The sequence below is a fragment of the Sphaerodactylus townsendi genome, linkage group LG05 (assembly GCF_021028975.2).
Source record: "Sphaerodactylus townsendi isolate TG3544 linkage group LG05, MPM_Stown_v2.3, whole genome shotgun sequence".
NCBI lineage: Eukaryota > Metazoa > Chordata > Lepidosauria > Squamata > Sphaerodactylidae > Sphaerodactylus > Sphaerodactylus townsendi.
The window spans coordinates 62382315-62402188 of record NC_059429.1 but is presented as its reverse complement, the minus strand read 5'-3'; the positions used below and the strand labels follow the sequence as shown (position 1 = coordinate 62402188).

Below are 19874 nucleotides of genomic sequence, written 5' to 3'. Positions count from 1 at the left end.
CATGACTCTTGAGCACTTTTGTGGATACAAGAATGGGTAAAACTAGAAAATAGAAGTTTACTCACACTGGAAGGCCATGATAATTTAAAAGGATGGCACGGCTATCTGTGGCCGATCAATAAAAAACCAACTAAAACTTTTAGCGACCACATAATAAGACAGGCACTTATAACTATTTGGAATAAGTACAAGTACAAACTATATGAGAAACTTCCGGTGTGGGTATCAAGGTTAGAAACTTTGCAAAACCATCAATGCAAAGCCGAAGATACATGGCCCAGGTATAAAGAACTGATTGATTGGGACGACATCCAACCGAGCCTAAAACCTAGAAATGATATCAAAATAGGAAAAATGAATTGCCATTGGTTCTCCTTTTTCCAACTGAGGGAGGAATTTGAGAAAGATATTAAAGTATGGGGAATAGAAAGAAAGGAAAATGAGTTTGATAAGATAGTAGGGATAACAAAAAGGAAAGTGGTTAGCCGAATTTATCAGTTTATACTGACATTAGAGCTAAAACAAGAAAGTGTTACAGAAACAATGATAAAATGGACACAAGATTTGGGGGAAAATGTTGAATATGATAACTGGGAGAAATCAAGAAAAATCCAACATAAATATACGCTAAGTACAGATCTGAAAGAAAATTACCTAAAGGTTTACCATAGATGGTATATGACCCCAGTAATATTGAATAAGATGGACAAAAAACACCCAAAACACTGCTGGAGATGCAAAAGAGAATTAGGAAGTTATTTCCACATGTGGTGGACTTGCCCAAAGATCAGGAAATACTGGGAAAAAACACATAAAGTAGCACAAAATATATTAGGACACACATTTATGTTGTTACCAGAGTCCTATTTGTTAGGAATATTTCAGGACAATGTTCCACCAAAAAATATTAATTTGTTTCTGTATATTTCTGCGGTGGCAAGGATACAGCTAGCGAAGAGCTGGAAGAACAGTAGAAGCCCAAAATGTAAAGACTGGATCAACTCCTTAATAGACTACAAAAACATTGACAAACTTTCGGCCCCTTTTGAAAGATATCCCTCTGAAGAAATACAAGTCAACATGGGAACCGCTAGAAGAATTTTGGGAAAAATATAGAAACAATAAGTCTAGATAAGTATACTGACTCACTGTTGGGAATATAATGTATATATATAGATAAGGTTAAGAGGAAGGTTATGTATTAAGGCTCTCATCGAGGGTTGTATTTAGGTCCAATTGTACGCTCTGAGAAGTAATATAAAAATATTCAAGAACAACAATAGATAATTTCAAAAGGCTCATAGAATGAGCCATAATAAGATAATAATCATAAAAATTTAAATATGAGACAAAACTATAAGAAATTTTGATCTATGTTAATCTGACTAGAGAGTAGTCTGTATGAAAGATACAATTAATTCAGTTATAATAGATATAGACTTAAGGATTCAGGAGGTTAAAGGAGAGTTCTCGCATAAAGTTTGGAAATCAGGTCTAAACATAGGTCTATGTTTATATGGTTATGTATTTGAAAGTAAATGACAATGATATTGGAAACTGTAATGACTTTTATATTTTTAATAAAAAAAATTTTAAAAAAAGAGACAGCGCCTTTGGCAGATTCCGCATGGGCCAAAAACAGCGGTGTGAAAACGGTGTAAACCCTTTTACACCGTTTTAAACCATTTTAAACCATTCTCGCACTGCTGTTTTTGGCCCATGTGGAATCTGACTCAGATACTATCTTGTAAGACAGACCTACTACTTTAGATATTAGTCTTCTTCTGTCTCCCGTTACTGTTAATGAAGGCCATTTCACTATTCACATTTTTCTAAGGAAATCACTTTGACATTTTTCCAACACTGGGCATTGATAGATAAATTGAGTAAGGCTAGTTCAATGCTAGGATTTATTGATTCCTGGGTTATTTTAGCAGTTTTTACAAATATTGATCTTCAAACATTCACTGTAACTGGACATGATCACCACATATGAATAGACTTCCCCAATTCACCACAGCCTCTTTATTATCTACTTTCATTACATGGACTATCCTAACTAGAGTAAAATACCATCTCTGAGTCATCTTTAATGTATGGTCTTGTAAACCTCGAGATTAATTTGAAAGGGAAGTGTTGGAATGTTTGCTGTTTTCTTAGCACGTTTCCAGTTGTAACTTCTAACGTTGTTTATTTAAAACTTTATATTCTGTTTTTTTTCTGATGTTCAAATTGGCTTACCAAGTGCATGATTTTAACAATCTCTCCCCCCCTTCCAGAGTCATAACTGAAGTTAATTTATTATTGCACTGCATAAATATGCAACAGGATCAGCCCAACATTTAGATTAGACATTCAATTACATCAGTTTCTCAGGTTGATATTTTAATTCCCTTTGCTATGTTTTCCATGGAATTCAGTCTCCTCAGATATCAACCATTTAGCTCAGTTTGTTATTCTATTTGGGCTATGAACATTATCAAAGAAAACATCAGCATCCACATATTTTCCCATGGAACCATCATTCACCTCCTCTACCAATGAGATTTGAAAGTTTGTCTCCTGTCAGTTTTGAGGAGCATCCTATCCACCCACTATCTTAACACCTTTTTGGCATAAAAATACACTGAGGTAACCCAGCACTACATGCCAACTGTTAAGCTTCAACTCAATACTGGGCTCAAGAAACTGGCTCCAAACCCATTGTGTGAGCACTTAGTGGGAAGGGTGGTATAAATCTGTATCAGCCCTGCTATTCAATTCAAATGTCCTTGAAGACCACACTCCATTCCCATTTTACTCCCTCCACAACTACTATTTTCTTCTGTCAGCTGAACCTTCCTGCATGGTCCAGACTAGCTTGATCTTGTTATATCTTAAAAGCTAAGCAGGATCAGTTCTGGTTAGTGCTTGGATGGGAGACCACCAAGGAAGCAACTCTTGGTTGTTACACAGAATCAGGCAACAGCAACTCACCTCTGTTCATCTCTTGCCTTGAAAATCCTACAGGGTCACCATGAGTCAGCTGTAATTTGACTACACTTTCTACCACAGTAGGTTTACAAAGCATGCTGATAGTTCTGGAAAATTAATCACATATGCCCCAGAAGAAGTCTAAGTACAGGGGAGAAAGGGGCAATTCAGGAAAGAGACATGAGAGAGATAAATCAACAGTGTGGTGGCAATGTTATTTAAATCTGCATAGCCAATTAGATTTCCAATAGTCATTCAGAAGCCATGCTGGGTAAAAAACTCATTCACTTTCTGAAAACACTGGGTGAACATCAAGAAAGGTGTTGATGAGCACAGTGACCTCTGTTCTAAGCTATGTCAAATTTAAGAGGCCTCATAACACTCTCCCCCAAATCTACTATTCTATGATTAAAATTGAAAAGGTTTTTTGGGGGGTAGGGTGGTATTCAGAGGCTCTTCATAAACTGAGCCCCTATATTGTAATTTACTCAACTTGCACATAAATCTAGCTCAGCTGGGAAGAAAGGCCAGATTTATTGAGAAATGGGTTTCAATTGTGTCTTCTTACTGGACAGCCAAGCCTCTGCAGACAGGGATTCAATCTGTCAGTACTCCACCTAAAAGTTCTTGCCATATACTTTACTTCCCTCTGATCTCTATCTGGACAAATGTTAAGCATTTGATTAATAGATTTGATATTGGAAGACATTATAATATAACATAGGCATCAAAATATTGCAGCCCTACTATTAAAACACCTTTCTGAGAAGGAAAGGAGCAGCCAAGTTTTCCTTTCTTTTCTGTGTGAATTTAATTAAAAGTAAATGTCATTCATGTATATATCAGAAGCATTTTTCCAGGCACAGATGTCTGTCTGGTGCCAATATGCTGTTTATGTACTTATCTGTCTAAAGCACATGGCCATGTGCATATGCCCTTCTGGCACAGACATGATGTAGTCTGAAACTCATATTAGGCTGCTAATGAATAATATGCATTTTAAAAGAGGAAAAGCAGAAAGTGGATCTTATGGAAACAGCATGTTTTAAAGCTACCTTTTGAATTGCAAAAGCAGAAGGAGAGGATTTGCTGATATGTTGGCATCTGCATAGGCCTGAATGGATGTCTGTAGTGCAACTGGATTTTTCACAGGTTTTGGAAGGGGTGTTTTTGGCACTATGATTATTCTAAGTCCTGGTGCTGATGATGTATGGGAGTGTGACTGTTGCTGAGGAATACTGAAAAGCCAGAGCAGATGTTGGCCTGTTCAAACAACATTAATTCTAAATATTCAAAATGTGGAGTAGAATATTCAATTGATTTTGTGCGGAGACTCTGTACATTGCTTGGCTACCTCCTCTGTCTCCAGAATGCTGTGATCCAAATCATTAGATCAACGTAAAATTTCAACTAGACATAAACTTGCAAAGTTCTGTTTGCAAAATATGGGGGTCTGAAAGGTAGCATTGTGTCTTTAATCTTGGTTAAACTAACCTGGGAATATCTTCATGTTTGGTTATCCTTTTCTTCCCATTCTTGCAAAAAAAAAATCAGTAGTGTAGTTCTCGCCTGCTAGACAGTGCCCTTAGAATCACAGCAACTTTTTCCCCTTCTTCCATAATATTGAAACTAATTGAAGCTAATGAAGCTAATGAAGCTAATGAAACTATTGAAGCTAATGAAGCATATAATATTAGTCTGAGGACAGATAAACAACAACAAAACTGTATGGAACCTACTGCCATTGAACTGTAGATGTGGCCACTAGCTAACATGGGTTCAAAAGGATATTGGACAAATTCCTGGAGGTCAGTACCATCAATAATGGCTATATGGAACCTTCATGTTCAGAGCCAACACAAGTTGCTAGGAGCAAGAACAGGTCCATGCTCTGATTTAAAACCTTCTAGAGGTATCTGGTTGATCATTGATGGATTCTGCACAACATAAATATAACATCTTTAAGATGTTATTAAAAGTGTTTTGGAGAAGAACTTTGCACAGGTCTCTTCCCCAAAATTATTTCAGCCCATTTTATTCCTCTCAACCTGGGTTTTTCAAAAATCACTAAACTAGTGATATTTCCCCCACCTGAATCCAGGTTGAAGGTGATTCCTGCCTGCTGAGCGAACACAAGCAAATGGGAAATGCTCTATTTCTCTTGCCTAAACCTCTTACTTCCATTTCCGTTGCTCATGCCCACCATTTTGTGCACTGCAGCAGATTCTTTGTGAAGATCCCCCACAGAGGTTTCCTCTGCTTGCAGTTCATCAACGCACTATTTTGCTGTAAGAAGTAGATGAATAAAGTTTGTGTTGTCTAGCAATACCGCGCATGTGTTGTGTTTCCTTTTTTGCTGTTGTTTTGAAGGAGATGTCTGCAAAGCTATGGCAATACAAATATCTGCATATTGCAGCTTCTCTAATCATGTCGCCATAGCTTAGCGAAATCACACACTGGTGTCAATAGACAGCCTCAGACATCTGAACGACTGACTCCCCCTGTGTTTCTACAGGCACAAAAAAGTTAGGCATTCTTGGCAGCCGACCATAGCATTACACATGATGAAGAGGGAGCAAACCAGGTAGCAACCAGGCAGCAGCCAGTGAGTAAGGCACTCACATATCAAAGCATACAGCATTAAGCTACATCATTCTGCTCTCTTGTCTATGTAATGTTTACACCAAACAAGTGGAATTTGGTAAGGGGTAAGTTGCTGAAAGAGCAAAAGTCCCAAAAATCAAGGCTCACAAATAATTGAGAAAGGGCAAGTTGCTAATTGTTTTCTAAAAACCTTTACAGGAATAGTATCTCAGGACTTCAAGTTAGGGATGCAAAATCTGAACTGAATGTAACTTTAACATAGCCGTTGTAACCAGTCCAAACTGGGAAATTAATGACAATCAGAAGTAATAGGGGATTGACATTAATCCTGTGTTGGTGCCTTGCTGAGGCTCATTCAGTTTCACAAAGAAAGTTGGAAGGGAAGGGAGGAATAGATGGAATCAGCAACCCTGTATTATTAATCTTGCAACCTAAAAGGTTTGTGCAGAAGGTATACAAATTCAATTAATCTCACTCAAACATTTCCCACTTTCTCTCGACAAAACTCTTTTTTTTTTTTGGTCAAGGTCAATTCTCACTCAAACTTCTTTACCTATCATTAATTTTTCTTGGCTGATTTATGAAGAATGGCACCCTTCCTTATTAGCACTTCATTCAGTTAGTGCTGAATCACCATAGTAGTCAAAACTGGTAGTGGGACTGAACACTGGAGACTCACTTCAAACTGTCTCACAGTCATGAGGCTGAGCAGATGCTATCCATACTCTTTCCTTTTAAAATCACCCATCCAATTTTGAACTTATTTTAAAGCAGTTTAACTGTCGTGACTTTTCACCCTATGGAACTTTTGATATTTGAAAGAATTTTTAGTATCCTTGCAAATATGCAAAGGAAGTCATCATATAAACATTCCCTGGTTTCCAAAAATGACCAGGGGAGGAAAGTTAGTTACATTTGCAGAGGTTAGGGTTAAAACCACAACACTAGATCACACTGGACCACACAGCGTTTTGTGTGATACTATAGGGTACAAGACAGTGAAGTTCTGGGCAAATATTGGAAGAACAAAAAGGAAGAGGAAGAGAATGTTGTGGCACTGAATTAGTTTTTAAAATATTAAGGATTTTCCTTATTCTCAGTGTTGTATCTATACCCTTTTCCTGTGTCTATGCTTAAAATTCCATATTCCTTTCAAACCTTGGGCCCGTTCTTCACTTAATATCCCAGATCATACATATTTTAAGTGGCACGCCATTTCTCTGTTAGAAGAAATTCCTTTTAGCACTTGTAAACATATTGAATATAACTGTGAGCCGTCAGGAACAGATGGGAAAGTGGAGCAAACAGATGGGAAAACTACTTCCAAAAAGAAAAAAAAGATTGGTATGTAAAATCTGAACAAATACCTAATTGTTAAGGATCTATGGAATCCTAAAATCCACACAGAACTATTAAAGCCATGTTTCCATGCTTCTAAAGAATACTATAGAGTAAATGAGAAGTAATTATTATTTGCTTTTCCTATGTTGTAACTGGTCTTCAAGATAACTGTCCCATCCCTAACTCTACAATACAAAAGCAGTATTCTGGAGAAGTTATAATTTTCTTCTTGAAGAGCTTGAATGGAACTATTAAAAAGCAGTAAATTCTGTTAATGACTAGACTTTCACACAAACACAATATTGAATGAGATGGATTAGTTCTTCATACTGCACAAGAAAAGGCATGGAGAACCTTAAATGACAATGACAGCTATGCATATTGTTTAGCAATTTGAAGAAAAGAATCTCACCATGATCTATGACTGCATTGACAAACAAGCTGCATTGTTGTCCAAATGCCTTTAGGATACCTAGTCAACCCTCTCTATCCAGTTTTGTGTGATATGTTCATACTATGTTCCTACATGGTTGATGATGATGGAGGTTATTGTCCAGAAATAAGGTGGTAATTAAGACTCAAAGAAGAAACTACCCTCAGGCTCTTTGGAATATTATTGGTATAATTTGTTAGAGACAGTTATATCAATATTGTATGGCCCGCTTCCTGCAGTAGCTGCTTTCCTCTGTTCTGCCATTATAAGATGCAGCTCTGTCTTCATTACGCTTCCACCCAGGACCCACACTCTGTACAAAGCTTTCTTTCTTGCATAGTTTTCATCTTTAAAAGTTTTAGATTCTTTGTGGCACAAAGTCATCTTCAAGAGCAATTGATCAAGAGGAAGGATATAAATATTTAAAGTAACAGTAATAATAATTTCAAAGACAAAACTTTATTGAAATTCACTCAGACATAGCATTCAATATTGAATTAGCATGAAATGACAACTTTACAGATACTGAATCAGACATAATGTCAATAAGTGATTAAGCATAAGATAAAAGAGAAATACAGTCATGTGAACCATAGTACAAAAACAGGTTACAGCTCCTTTAAATAATGCAGCAGAGGTTCCAATGGCATGTCTTGACCAGGACGGGAATGTTGAAAGGCTTTGTCAATTTTCAGTGGACTAAGGCACAGATCATAAATTTGGTTGTAGTTATGGATCAAGCGTTTGGCCTTTTCTCTGTTCAACTTGCCTGTATACAATTACAAAAAGAAACAAGGTTTTTAAACTGGTACCTGTCCCCTGAACTTATAGCCCATTAGATTTGAATATTGAGCAAAAATAACTCCAAGGAAGCAAACAGTCCCTTGTGGAGTCCCCCCCACCCCACGAAGAAATACCTATTTATCTAGGGGTGTACTTTTGCAAAATAGCACCTATAGCAAGCACTGGCAGTGCATTACTGTCCTCTATTTCCCATAGTTACATCCCTTCTGGAGACCACCAATTTCAAGTTAAAATCAGAGGGGGATGGAAAAATCTGCTGCTGGGGATTCTTCCTCAGTTGGCTAGCTCCTCTAGGCAGACACTGCAAGTCCACTGAGCCAGGACATGCTTACCTTCTGCAGCATGTTGGGCAAGTAGTGGCTAGGGCTTCTGGCATTGGCAGGCTGATCTTCATTGGCACCTTTCTAGCTAGGAGATTTGTGCATTTCATGCCCGATGGGGCAACAGCTGCCAACCCTCAGTTGCACATGAATTTGCAGGCACAGAATAGATCTCCTCAGAACCAGGGTGCCTCTGTTTTGCAGTAAATCAGCTGTTCTGACCCTCACCTGGTGACCAGCCTGACCGGCAACTGCCAATTTGAGAGGGGAATGTAGCAGCTGCTGGCCACAGCAAAAGACCACTGTGCTTTCTAGCCACACCCCATCTGCCCTTTCTCCTCAGCATGCAAGCTCTTGGCACACTCAGAAAAGAGAACTTAAGGAGCAGGCTTAAGTGAACAAGTGAGCAGAGAGAGGGGAAGTGGAGTAGTGAGGTATCAGGGCTGACTTTCAACTGAGAGTGGTGGGAGGGGCTTAGCTGGGGGCCATGCAAATGATAGCTCACCGTCCCCTCCTACAAGCTGGCATGTGGACTTTGGGGCTTGAGTCTCTCTGGCAAGTACAGCAAAGCTCAGCATGCAAGGGCACATGCAAAGGGTGCAAGGACATAAGGGTTTTTTTCCCCGGGTTCAACCCCCCCCAATACATGTCCAAAGCTCTGCTCCCTGTTTGTGGGTTTTTTTTTTGTATTTTTAGCATTTTTTAAGTTGGTGGCCTGCAGGGGCGCGGTTTTTAGGCTAGCAGCACCAAAATTTCAGGGTTTTTTTGGGAGACCATCCTGATTATACCACCCAAGTTTGGTGAGGTTTGGTTCAGGGGGTCCAAAGTTATGGACTTCCAAAGGGGGTGCCCCATCCCTCATTATTTCCAATGGGAGCTAATAAGAACATAAGAACATAAGAACAAGCCAGCTGGATCAGACTAAAGTCCATCCAGTCCAGCACTCTGCTACTCACAGTGGCCCACCAGGTGCCTTTGGGAGCTCATGTTGCAGGATGTGAAAGCAATGGCCTTCTGCTGCTGCTGCTCCTGAGCACCTGGTCTGCTAAGGCATTTGCAATCTGAGATCAAGGAGGATCAAGATTGGTAGCCATAGATCAACCTCTCCTCCATAAATCTGTCCAAGCCCTTTTTAAAGCTATCCAGGTTAGTGGCCATCACCACCTCCTGTGGCAGCATATTCCAAACACCAATCACACGTTGCGTGAAATTTTTTTTCCTTTTATTAGTCCTTATTCTTCCCCACAACATTTTCAATGGATGCCCCCTGGTTCTAGTATTGTGAGAAAGAGAGAGAAATGTCTCTCTGTCAACATTTAACCCCATGCATAATTTTATAGACTTCAATCATATCCCCCCTCAGACGTCTCCTCTCCAAACTAAAGAGTCCTAAACGCTGCAGCCTCTCCTCATAAGGAAGGTGCTCCAATCCTGGCTGCAATGATCCTCATTGCCCTTCTCTGAACTTTTTCTAGAACAGGGGTAGGGAACCTGCGGCTCTCCAGATGTTCAGGAACTACAATTCCCATCAGCCCCTACCAGCATGGCCAATTGGCCATGCTTCACCCCCCCCCCCCCCCCCCCCCCCCCCCCCCCCCCCCCCCCCCCCCCCCCCCCCCCCCCCCCCCACCCCGGCCCCCCCCCCCACCCCCCCCCCCCCCCACACCCTCACCATGAACAAACAATTATTTTTTGCACCAGCTCACAAAACACCTCCAACTCCCAGCAAAACATACATGGCTCTCTCCCCACCAACTCTTTTCCTAATTTCCTAATCACAACAACCCTATGAGGTAGGTTGTTAGCCTGAGAAACAACTCCAAGCCAGTGCAAGTGGGTATTAAGCATGTAAACCTCTCACAAACCACCCCCAGCAAAACATTTACCAAACAAATGTCAGCATCATCTCTCACAAAACACCTCCAGTGGAATCCACCCCCAAACAGCATCACTTTCAATGGTGCTTAAACTAGGGAGCTCAGATTCTTCTTTTAAATCCACCTTAAAGGGAGAATCTGGGGTCTCCGGTTAAAACAAAATTGAAAGTGATGCTGTTTGGGGGTGGATTCTCCCCCACCCTGAAACAGCATCACTTTTGAGGGTTGGAGATTTAGATGAAACAAATACCAGATTCAGCCAGAATCTGGGCAAATTTGGGCAAATTTGGACAAAAAGTGTCCAATTATGTCCTGCCCAAATATGAACAAATGTGAATGCAAGGTATTTGGGCTTGGGGGGGGGGTATTTTTGGTGTTTTTCGGCCTGCAGGGAGGGCATTTTTAAAGCTAACAGCACCATAATTTCAGGGCATCATCCAGAGACTGCCCTGATGATACCACCCAAGTTTGGTGATGTTTGGTTCAGGGGAAGCAAAGTTATGGACGCCCAAATGGAATGCCCCCATCCCCATTGTTTTCAATGGGAGCTAACAGTAGATGGGGGCTACCCATTTGAGGGACCATAACTTTGCTCCCCCTGAACCTAACTTCACCAAACTTGGGTGGCATCATAAGAATAGTTACCAGATGATACCCTGAAATTGTGGTGTCACTAGCTTTAAAAATACACCCCTTACAGGCACCCCAAGAAAGTTGCCCAAGATTCTTTGTTTTGCAGTGACTTTGCTCCATTGTAGCCAATGGGGAATTTCTGAGGCAGGCTGCACATTTCTGAAGATAGAGGCACCAGACTTTCAAGGTGGCTCAGGAAGCCCTCCTGGTAAAAGCATCCAGGCATAGAGACCTTTGCTTCTGAGGGTTCAATTTTATGGGCCCCCAAAAGGCTTATTTTGTTTCCATGCTCCTGCCCATGAAGCCTGCGGGCTGAGTTCTCTCAGAACTCTCTCAACTCGCCCCCCCCCCCGCCACTCCAGAAGCAAAGCTCACCAAGCTTGGATGCTATTACCCAAGGACTCTTGGAGCCACCTTGAAAGTCTGGCGCCTCTATCTTAAAAAATGTGTGGTCAGTGCTTACACACTCAGAAATTCCCCAGAATCTGCCAGGCTCTTCAGCAAGTTCTATGGTGGGAAACATTATTTTTCCCACCATAGACTTCAATGGGGCTTTCTGTTATGCCCAGCTGGCGCTGTAGTAGAGGTTTCAACAGGAGGCAATGTGGTAGTGGTCTTGCTCTGGGTGGGGGCACTAAAGTTTGCCTGGGATGGCCGAATGCTGTGGGCATCAGGTTTACCTTCAACTTGGTGCCCACAGCATTTTAGCAAATTTGGTTGGTTCCTTTCAGGAGACTCACACCAGCAGCCCTGCAGGAAATGCCCCCACCCAGAGCAAGACCCCTACCACAGTGCCTCCCATTGAAACCTCTACCACAGAGCCATCTGGAGCATGAAAACAAAATAAGCCTTTTGGGGGCCCATAAAATTGAACCCTCAGAAGCAAAGGTCTCTATGCCTGGATGCTATTACCAGGAGGGCCTCCTGAGCCACCTTGAAAGTCTGGTGCCTCTGTCTTCAAAAATGTGCAGCCTGCCTACACACTCAGAAATTCCCCATTGGCTACAATGGAGCAAAGTCACTGCAAAACAAAGAATCTTGGGCAACTTTCTTGGGGTGCCTGTAAGGGGTGTATTTTTAAAGCTAGTGACACAAAAATTTCAGGGTATCATCTGGTAACTATTCTTATGATGTCACCCAAGTTTGGTGAAGTTAGGTTCAGGGGGGGCAAAGTTATGGTCCCTCAAATGGGTAGCCCCAATCTCCTGTTAGCTCCCATTGAAAACAATGGGGATGGGGGCACCCTCTTTGGGGGTCCATAACTTTGCTTCCCCTGAACCAAACATCACCAAACTTGGGTGGTATCATCAGGACAGTCTCTGGATGGTACCCTGAAAATTTGGTGTTTCTAGCCTTAAAAATGCGCCCCCTGCAGGCCAAAACGTTAAAAACAGTAAAAAAATTAAAAATCACATAAACGACCCTGAAATGGTGGCGCCCCCCCACGTGACCAAATGGGGGGCGCCCGGGGACATAGGGTACCCCCTGTCCCTAGGCAGAAACGCCACTGGCTGCAGCCTCTCCTCATAAGGAAGGTGCTCCAATCCTGGCTGCAATGATCCTCATTGCCCTTCTCTGAACTTTTTCTAGAACAGGGGTAGGGAACCTGCGGCTCTCCAGATGTTCAGGAACTACAATTCCCATCAGCCTCTGCCAGCATGGCCAATTGGCCATGCTGTGCCCCCTCCCCCCCCCCCCCTTCCTGCCCCCCCCCCCCCCCCCCCCCCCCCCCCCCCCCCTTCCCCCCCCCCCCCCCCCCCCCCCCCCCCCCCCCCCCCCCCCCCCCCCCCCCCCCCCCCCCCCCCCCCCCCCCCCCCCCCCCCCCACCCCCCCCCCCCCCCCCCCCCCCCCCCCCCCACCCCCCCCCCCCCCCCCTCCCCTCCCCCCCCACACCCCCCCCCCCCCACCCCCCCCCCCCCCCACCCCCCCCCCCCCCCACCCCCCCCCCCCCCCACCCCCCCCCCCCCCCACCCCCCCCCCCCCCCACCCCCCCCCCCCCCCACCCCCCCCCCCCCCCACCCCCCCCCCCCCCCACCCCCCCCCCCCCCCACCCCCCCCCCCCCCAGGCTGATGGGAATTGTAGTTCCTGAACATCTGGAGAGCCGCAGGTTCCCTACCCCTGTTCTAGAAGATAGAAGATATAGCTACACTTTTGAGGGTCGCTGAAAGGATGTGGCTGTGGCAAGTAGGCAGGAATGGCACCTTCCTTCAAGTGGTGCCCATGGCACATGACATACTTAGATATACCACCATATTTATATTTGGAGTCACCAATAATGAACTGTTGCATAACATTTGCCTTAGTCAACCACAGATGAATTTGAAGCTAAAATGAAACACAAGTCAAAAATGAAATGCAAAATTAAGTCAACAGCTGCAGCCTCCACCAAAAATTCATCCATGGGAGTTCTTGCCTGTGTTTTTGACATCAGACAAATAGAGAGCTTTCTCCAGTTTCCTGAACCGGTCTATCCAATCATCTCGTTCCTCAGAATCACTGGGGTCAGATGAATAATCTTTTTCTTGCTCCCAAGTTTTGGTGTGCTCTCCTTTATCCAGCTGCAAATAAATAAATAAACAAATAAATAAATAAGATATCAAATTCAGAACTATAGCACTACTTAACTTTCTGCTCAGGGGCAGCTGGCAGGGGGATCACAGTAGCTTCAGTGTCATCTTCAGATTTCGACAAGATTACTTTAGCAGGTGCTTAGAAATGGACAGCTTATATCCTTGTCCACATTCCTGTTCTCTATGATAGAATCACTTCTGGTGTTTGTACATTTGGCCTAAACTGACAACCTAAATAGTGCAGGAAAAATTTGCTTTCAATTTTCTTTCTCTTGCAAAGTAAACCAACGACAGTACAAAATATTTTTGGAGACAAGCCTATGTGGCTATTTCAATTACTTTTTGATTATGAATGTTATTTTTATTGGCTTCAGTCTGTCTAATTTGTATTGGAGGGTCTTTCCCCACTTACCGTAGGCCCCGCGCTACTTGAGGAGAGTAGTGCGGGGTTCCTCCTCCCTCCCCACGGCAGGGGCGGCCACAGCGCAGCCGCCCCGACGCTGCCGCTGTCGCGCCCCCATAGCTCGCGGCATCCCAGGCGCTCTTCCGAATGGCGCCTTTTGACGACCCTGCACAGAGCGCGGGGTCGTGGGGATGCCTGGGCGCGCGCCAGGGATGCCGCGCGCTGAGAGCAGCGCGCGGCATAGGGGGGATGGAAGGGAATGGGGAAAGGCCCGCTGTTGATGATGGCTTTTTAAACATGCATACCATTTATACACTATTTATATGAGCACACCTTTTATGCCATTTATGGACAATTTCAGCAATTTCAAATCTTATTATATCTTACTATATTGCATGTTAGATGGATCATCCTATTGATTGCTCCTATTGATTTACATTGTATTATTCACCTTGATTCTCAGTAAGGAAGGCAGACTGTAAATAATGTGAAGGAATATATGAATATACAAATTACACACATAATAGTCAAACTGAAGCAGCAAGCTTGTGAAATTCAGTCTCATGCCTCATAATTTTACATAGTTTAGCATGGTATGGATAGAGGGAAATTAATGAGGAACAGTTTCTAAATTCTTTGTTCAGATACAGGGAGATGCTTAAATTTCAAGCACAACATTTAGAAATCAGAATCAAAACAGACTTAACAGAAATAGCATGGGGGGGATATATCTCCCCATTCTTGGCTGTTCCATGGGCAGTCTGTGCAGGTGGAATAGCTTCCCTTCAGCGTCATTTCTATTCAGGAAAATAGCATGCATGGGAAGACAACTGCTCTTCCCCTCCACTGTCACAGTTCCCAGCTCAGTCAAGCTCTCCTTAATTTTCAGACAGTCTCAAGAGCTGCCATATGGCTCCAAGGAGAGATAATCAAATTCAGGAAACCCAGATTCACCTCTTTAAACATCTAATGGCGAGTTTAACCCTCTTAACAATAGTGAATCAATCAAAATGTTTTTGACAATACCTGAGTGTCATCTTCAATTTTTCCCTTGTTTCCTTCTAAAATGAAAAATGAGTAAGATTTTTCTGCAGTTGGCAGAACAGGATCTCATTTGCCCAGAACAGGGTTAATTCAAATAGGCATGAAGATGTGAATTTCTGAAGTACCAGTTGATAGTGTTACCAAATCTGAACACTGACATTGGGCATGTTCAACTTTCTCTTTAACATTTCAGCTAAATGTTGATAAAGTCACTATTGCCACAATCCTTTAAGTCATTCATAAAGCTATCTTACCTAGTTGTAGAAGCTAACTTTTGTATTCATGTCCCAAACTGGATAACTGAAGAACCACAAGCACAAATGGGTACACTATGCATTTTCTGTAGTTTAATTCAGCAGCCAGCACAAACAAGGGCTCAAACCTCTGAATAAGTCCCCCCTCCTTTTGGAATGTCATATACCGCAGTCACCTACATGTTGTTTGCTGCTTTTGCAGCAGATGGGGCTAGCTTGCAGTGTGAGAATGGTTACTGCATGGGCCATGGGGAAGAAAAAGGAGCACATGATATATCCATGTGTTAGGGTTGCCATCCAGCAGCTGGCAACTGGCAAGAGTCTGGAGAGGGGATGGGGACATGGGGGATGCTATTTGTACAACAGCATTATGTCACCCAGAAGTGATGTTCAACCTCTCTAGGAATTACTGGAAACTATATCGTTTCCTAGAGAGGCATTCCTTTACTTCTGGGTTTCCTTGGATGTGAAATAACACCATTACACCAATGGAGATTTCTTTAACTTAATTTTTCTGCTGCTGACTGCTGGAAGTGGCAGCTGGAGGCAGGAGATCCCCCACCCCTTTCAGGTACCGGAACCCTAGCACCTGTCTTCTTCATGTTCCCTGATCAGGCTTGGTTTCCAAAATAAAGGTCAAGGGCTATTCACAAATTAAGCAGTGAATGTCATTTCTCTAAGAGTCACAACACATGGTGATTTTCCTATAAACCTATCATTTGTTGTCAAGTGTCGTATCTTGCTTACTAAAATAGCTCACACAGTTCCATTTATTACGCATGGCAACATAGGTTCTTTTCTCTACAAAGTGGAAATATTAATGCAGATACATGACATAAAACTGGCTTAATTATCAACCTTAGTACAGTACAAGGAGCATAGGATAGTACCAGCATTCTTATGAGCTCAGACAGTATTGATGATCATGAGTGGCACATCTTAGTGTTTAGTCACCTTCTGAATATTAGTGGCATTTAGTAGAGTGATTAGTACAAATGGGGAATATTCCAACAGTTTTCTATACAAAGCTAAAATTGAGTTGACTGCTTGGTATGGTTAGATTTCACTTAAAAATGGGAATGATGTAGCTTACTTCTGTAAACAAGCAAGGAAGGATCTATCCCATCCTGAACTTCCTTTAGAAACTCCACAAATGATTTCCATCTGCATTAAAAAAACAGCTCAAAATTAAATGCAGCATTTGAAAACAGATGGGCAATTTCATGAGATACTCTGTCATAGTTTCACATATTATAGCTGCATTAACATTAAATGCAAACAAAAATAAAAGCATTAAAACGAATGCCACATTTCTTTGCCTTTTTGGTCTTTGTCTAGTTCTCTTGTTTTTTCCTGGGTATGGGTCTTAAATCTCTCATGTTTCTTTCCCACTATTCATTTTTCCTGATTGTGTTCCATCATATTTTTCTAAACCAGTATATCTCTTTCTTGTGTACTTTCATTAGTCTTCCATTCACTTATATGAGTTAGTAACATTTCTCTTATTCTGGTTTTCATTCTATTCCTCATTACATTGAAATGATCCCTGTTTTTGTATTTGGTGCTTTTTCTCATGTCCCCTGTTTAATTGACTTCTGCTGTTAATAAACTAATTCTTTTCATGATGTTTTTAATTTTCTCGTATTCTTGGTTTTTGGTTCTCAGTGAAACTCAGATCCACCTGTGATCCTTACAGTTCTTTGTTTTGGCTTCTCTTTCTTTTCCCGTATTCCCATATGCTCTGTTGGTGACAGTGGTAGAGTTGGTATTCTTCTGTCTTTTATCTTTTGCTATTACAGGTACACATTTGAAAGTTAACTAATCAAAGCCCAAACGAAAAAACTTTTAACAATTTTTGTTATTATAATTATTATAAGCAATAATTAAAAAGGAATATTCAACAAGCTTTGCTTCTAGCTTTATTTTGGTGCTTGTTTCTTTTTCAGAATTTTCAGAGTTGGCAAGGGGAGATATTTACCAATTAGCAGTTATGTAGATTTTGCCATTAAAAACAATGTACTGAGAGAGCCCCTTTGTCAAATGTTCAGCTAACACCAATTGCATGATGGTCTCCTCTGTCTGGGATGGGCTTTGATTCTATGCAACAGGTGATTTCTTATGCCTATCTTCTCTGGTGTTGAAACTGCTAGACTTCATTTGAGTGCAGTAGCATACTGGCAGTGCTGTAGACTGGAGAGGAATACAGGTGAGCATTATACTCACCCCCAGTGGTATGCAACAATGCTGGTGTAGTGAACACATAATTGCTTGCACCATCAAGGTGAAGGGGAAAATAGAAGCAAATAATAGAATTGCTCCTCTCCCTCCCCAATGTGAAGCAGAATTTGTTCTCCCAATAATGTATGTTCAAGATAGAAAAAAAGGGGCAGGGACAAATTGATCAGGGGCCAATGCAGAATAGATAAAAGAGATCTATGATATAAAGGATCTATGGCACTTTCCACACGGGCCAATAAACATGGGCTAACCACAATATAAAATTCGCATTGGGGAGGAATTTCGCATGGATCCTGCTCCTAACACGAGCCTGCTCCGCATTTCCTGTCACAACCTGTTTTTTTCAAGAATCGCACTATCTGTGATTTTTTAAAATTTAATGTGGATTGCATCCGGGGCCGAGCAAACAGCTGCCCTGGGAAGTGTGTTACTTGAACGCACTTCCCTTTTCTTTTCATTCCCCACTTTTAGGCTGCATAGCTACAGAGGGGCACAGGGACGGCAGCATGCCTGTGAGGGTACATGCCTGCCAGGTTTCGTAGCTATGCAGTGGAGGGAAGTGAGTGGGAAAAAAAGCACCTTCGTGCGAAAGTGTGCACCCTGGCCAACATGCTCGCTGTCCAGGGGATACCCAGCCATGCAAACGGCCTGAGGCTGTGGCCATTTCCCCACTGAGAAATTAAAGCTGGATACAACCAGGTTTTAAAAGAAACAGCACCTTTTCATTGCGGTTTCTCCCTCCCCACTGGAGCATGTGTCTAGTGAAGACCTCGATGTCTATTGCGGATTCAAGCAATTGTCCTGAATGGCTGTTGTGTTGGAGCAGGAACTTTTAAAAAACTTTTTTTGCGCAGCTCAGTTGCTACGTAGATGTGTAGGCAGAATTTCCCCGCCTTCTGATTGGCTATTGTGCTGGAGCGGTTATACTACTCCGCCCCTGATTGAAAATGCATGTTATTCTTCATCTCATTTTTATGTTTGAATGTAGACATGCATAAACAATTTATCACAATCATTGTACCGTAGCTTCCTATTTATGTTCCTTCATAGCCTTGCCCAGCACAGCACCAAAAAAAAAGGCTGCACACGCTCTGCGCACAACCCACTGCACTCTGATTGGCTGGAAGGTTTGAAGGGTGGGAAGAATAAGCTGCATCTGTCCTGTTTCTCCCCACCAATCCAGCTTCAGAGCGTGATTGGGGAAAAAAGTGCACTTCAATGCAGGTTCTGAAAAAACGCAGGATGGGGGGGGGGAGCACGTGCTACAAGCGGGATAATCCATGTTCGGCACTTAAGCAGTGGGGAGTTGTCCCGCTTTACATTTGCTGTGCAGAAAGGGACTGAGAGCTCTCAGCATTTCTAATATTCTCTCACACCTGCTAATGTGTAATAAAAGAGGTAGTGGAGTAGGGATAGGAAGTCATGGCTGAAAGGAAATAAATCCTTCCCAAGTCCACATCTTACCTCACCTCATTAATTTTATTTTATTATTTTTCTCATAGTCCAGGTTACTTCTGGTATTGGAGCAGGAAAGAAACTTGTGGGAAGCAATGGAGAGCAGTGAGCTAAACAATGCAGTTCACCTTAGCTGAGCATTCTTTTTTATGTACAAAAGGCTGAGTAGATTTGTATAAATACATGAGAATGCCCTTGAAGGTAAACTTACCTAGCACTGTCACATCAGGAAGAGAGGCTAGGGTGGTAGTCCTGCAAGCTGTGCCCTGCCTTTACTGAATCCCTATTTTTCACATTAAGAAAAGATCTCACATACCTGCTAAATGGGGTATTCAGTGGGAATTCGTTATTATTTATATATTTTGCCCACTCCACCAGGCTGTCTGCTTTCCTTAGTGTCCAAATAGTCTCCTTCTACTAAGTCTGTTTTAAAAATATGGAACCTTAATCCAATGAGTGAGCAGTACCCACTTTCATCTCAGTTGGACATGGGAAAAAACTTACAGACAAAACATTTCCTATTTAATTGATTATAATTTTTTTCTCCAAAAAATGAACTATATTTTCCAAAAAAATGAACTACATTTTCCAAAAAAATAAATACAAATAGAGACCTTCTCCTTTTTCCACCAGTGGAAAAGCTGGTTGGATTTAACCCATTATTCTGTAGTAATGCAAACTTATGAGGTAAGACCTTCCTTGAGGAAGCTGTGCAGGGTAAAGGGCAGATTGCACAGCAAAGGAAGGCACAATTCTATTTTAGAGATTAACACTTTGATTAAAAAACACAGTCTGATGCCTCTTGTTTTAATGTATGGAAAATCAAAGGATATTAGCAAAATGTGTGGCCTCCCTTTTCCAATTGTTCCTCAGCTTATTTTTGTATCCTACTTTCTTCCATTGACAACTGAAAGAGGGGGCATT

General features: G+C 42.1%; 1 protein-coding gene across 1 annotated transcript in view; it reads right to left on the bottom strand.

Annotated features, from left to right (window-relative positions):
• Positions 1–7812: 7812 nt before the first annotated feature.
• The window catches only part of LG05H1orf87 (linkage group 05 C1orf87 homolog), a 32412-nt gene continuing 20350 nt past the window's right edge, over positions 7813–19874 (bottom strand). Inside the window, exons 9-12 of the mRNA XM_048495903.1 lie at positions 16351–16421; positions 14986–15020; positions 13400–13544; positions 7813–8120 (exon numbers count right to left, since the gene is read on the bottom strand). Of these exons, the coding sequence (XP_048351860.1) occupies positions 7960–8120; positions 13400–13544; positions 14986–15020; positions 16351–16421 (412 nt within the window). The 3' untranslated portion in view covers positions 7813–7959. The remainder of the gene's footprint in view (positions 8121–13399; positions 13545–14985; positions 15021–16350; positions 16422–19874) is intronic.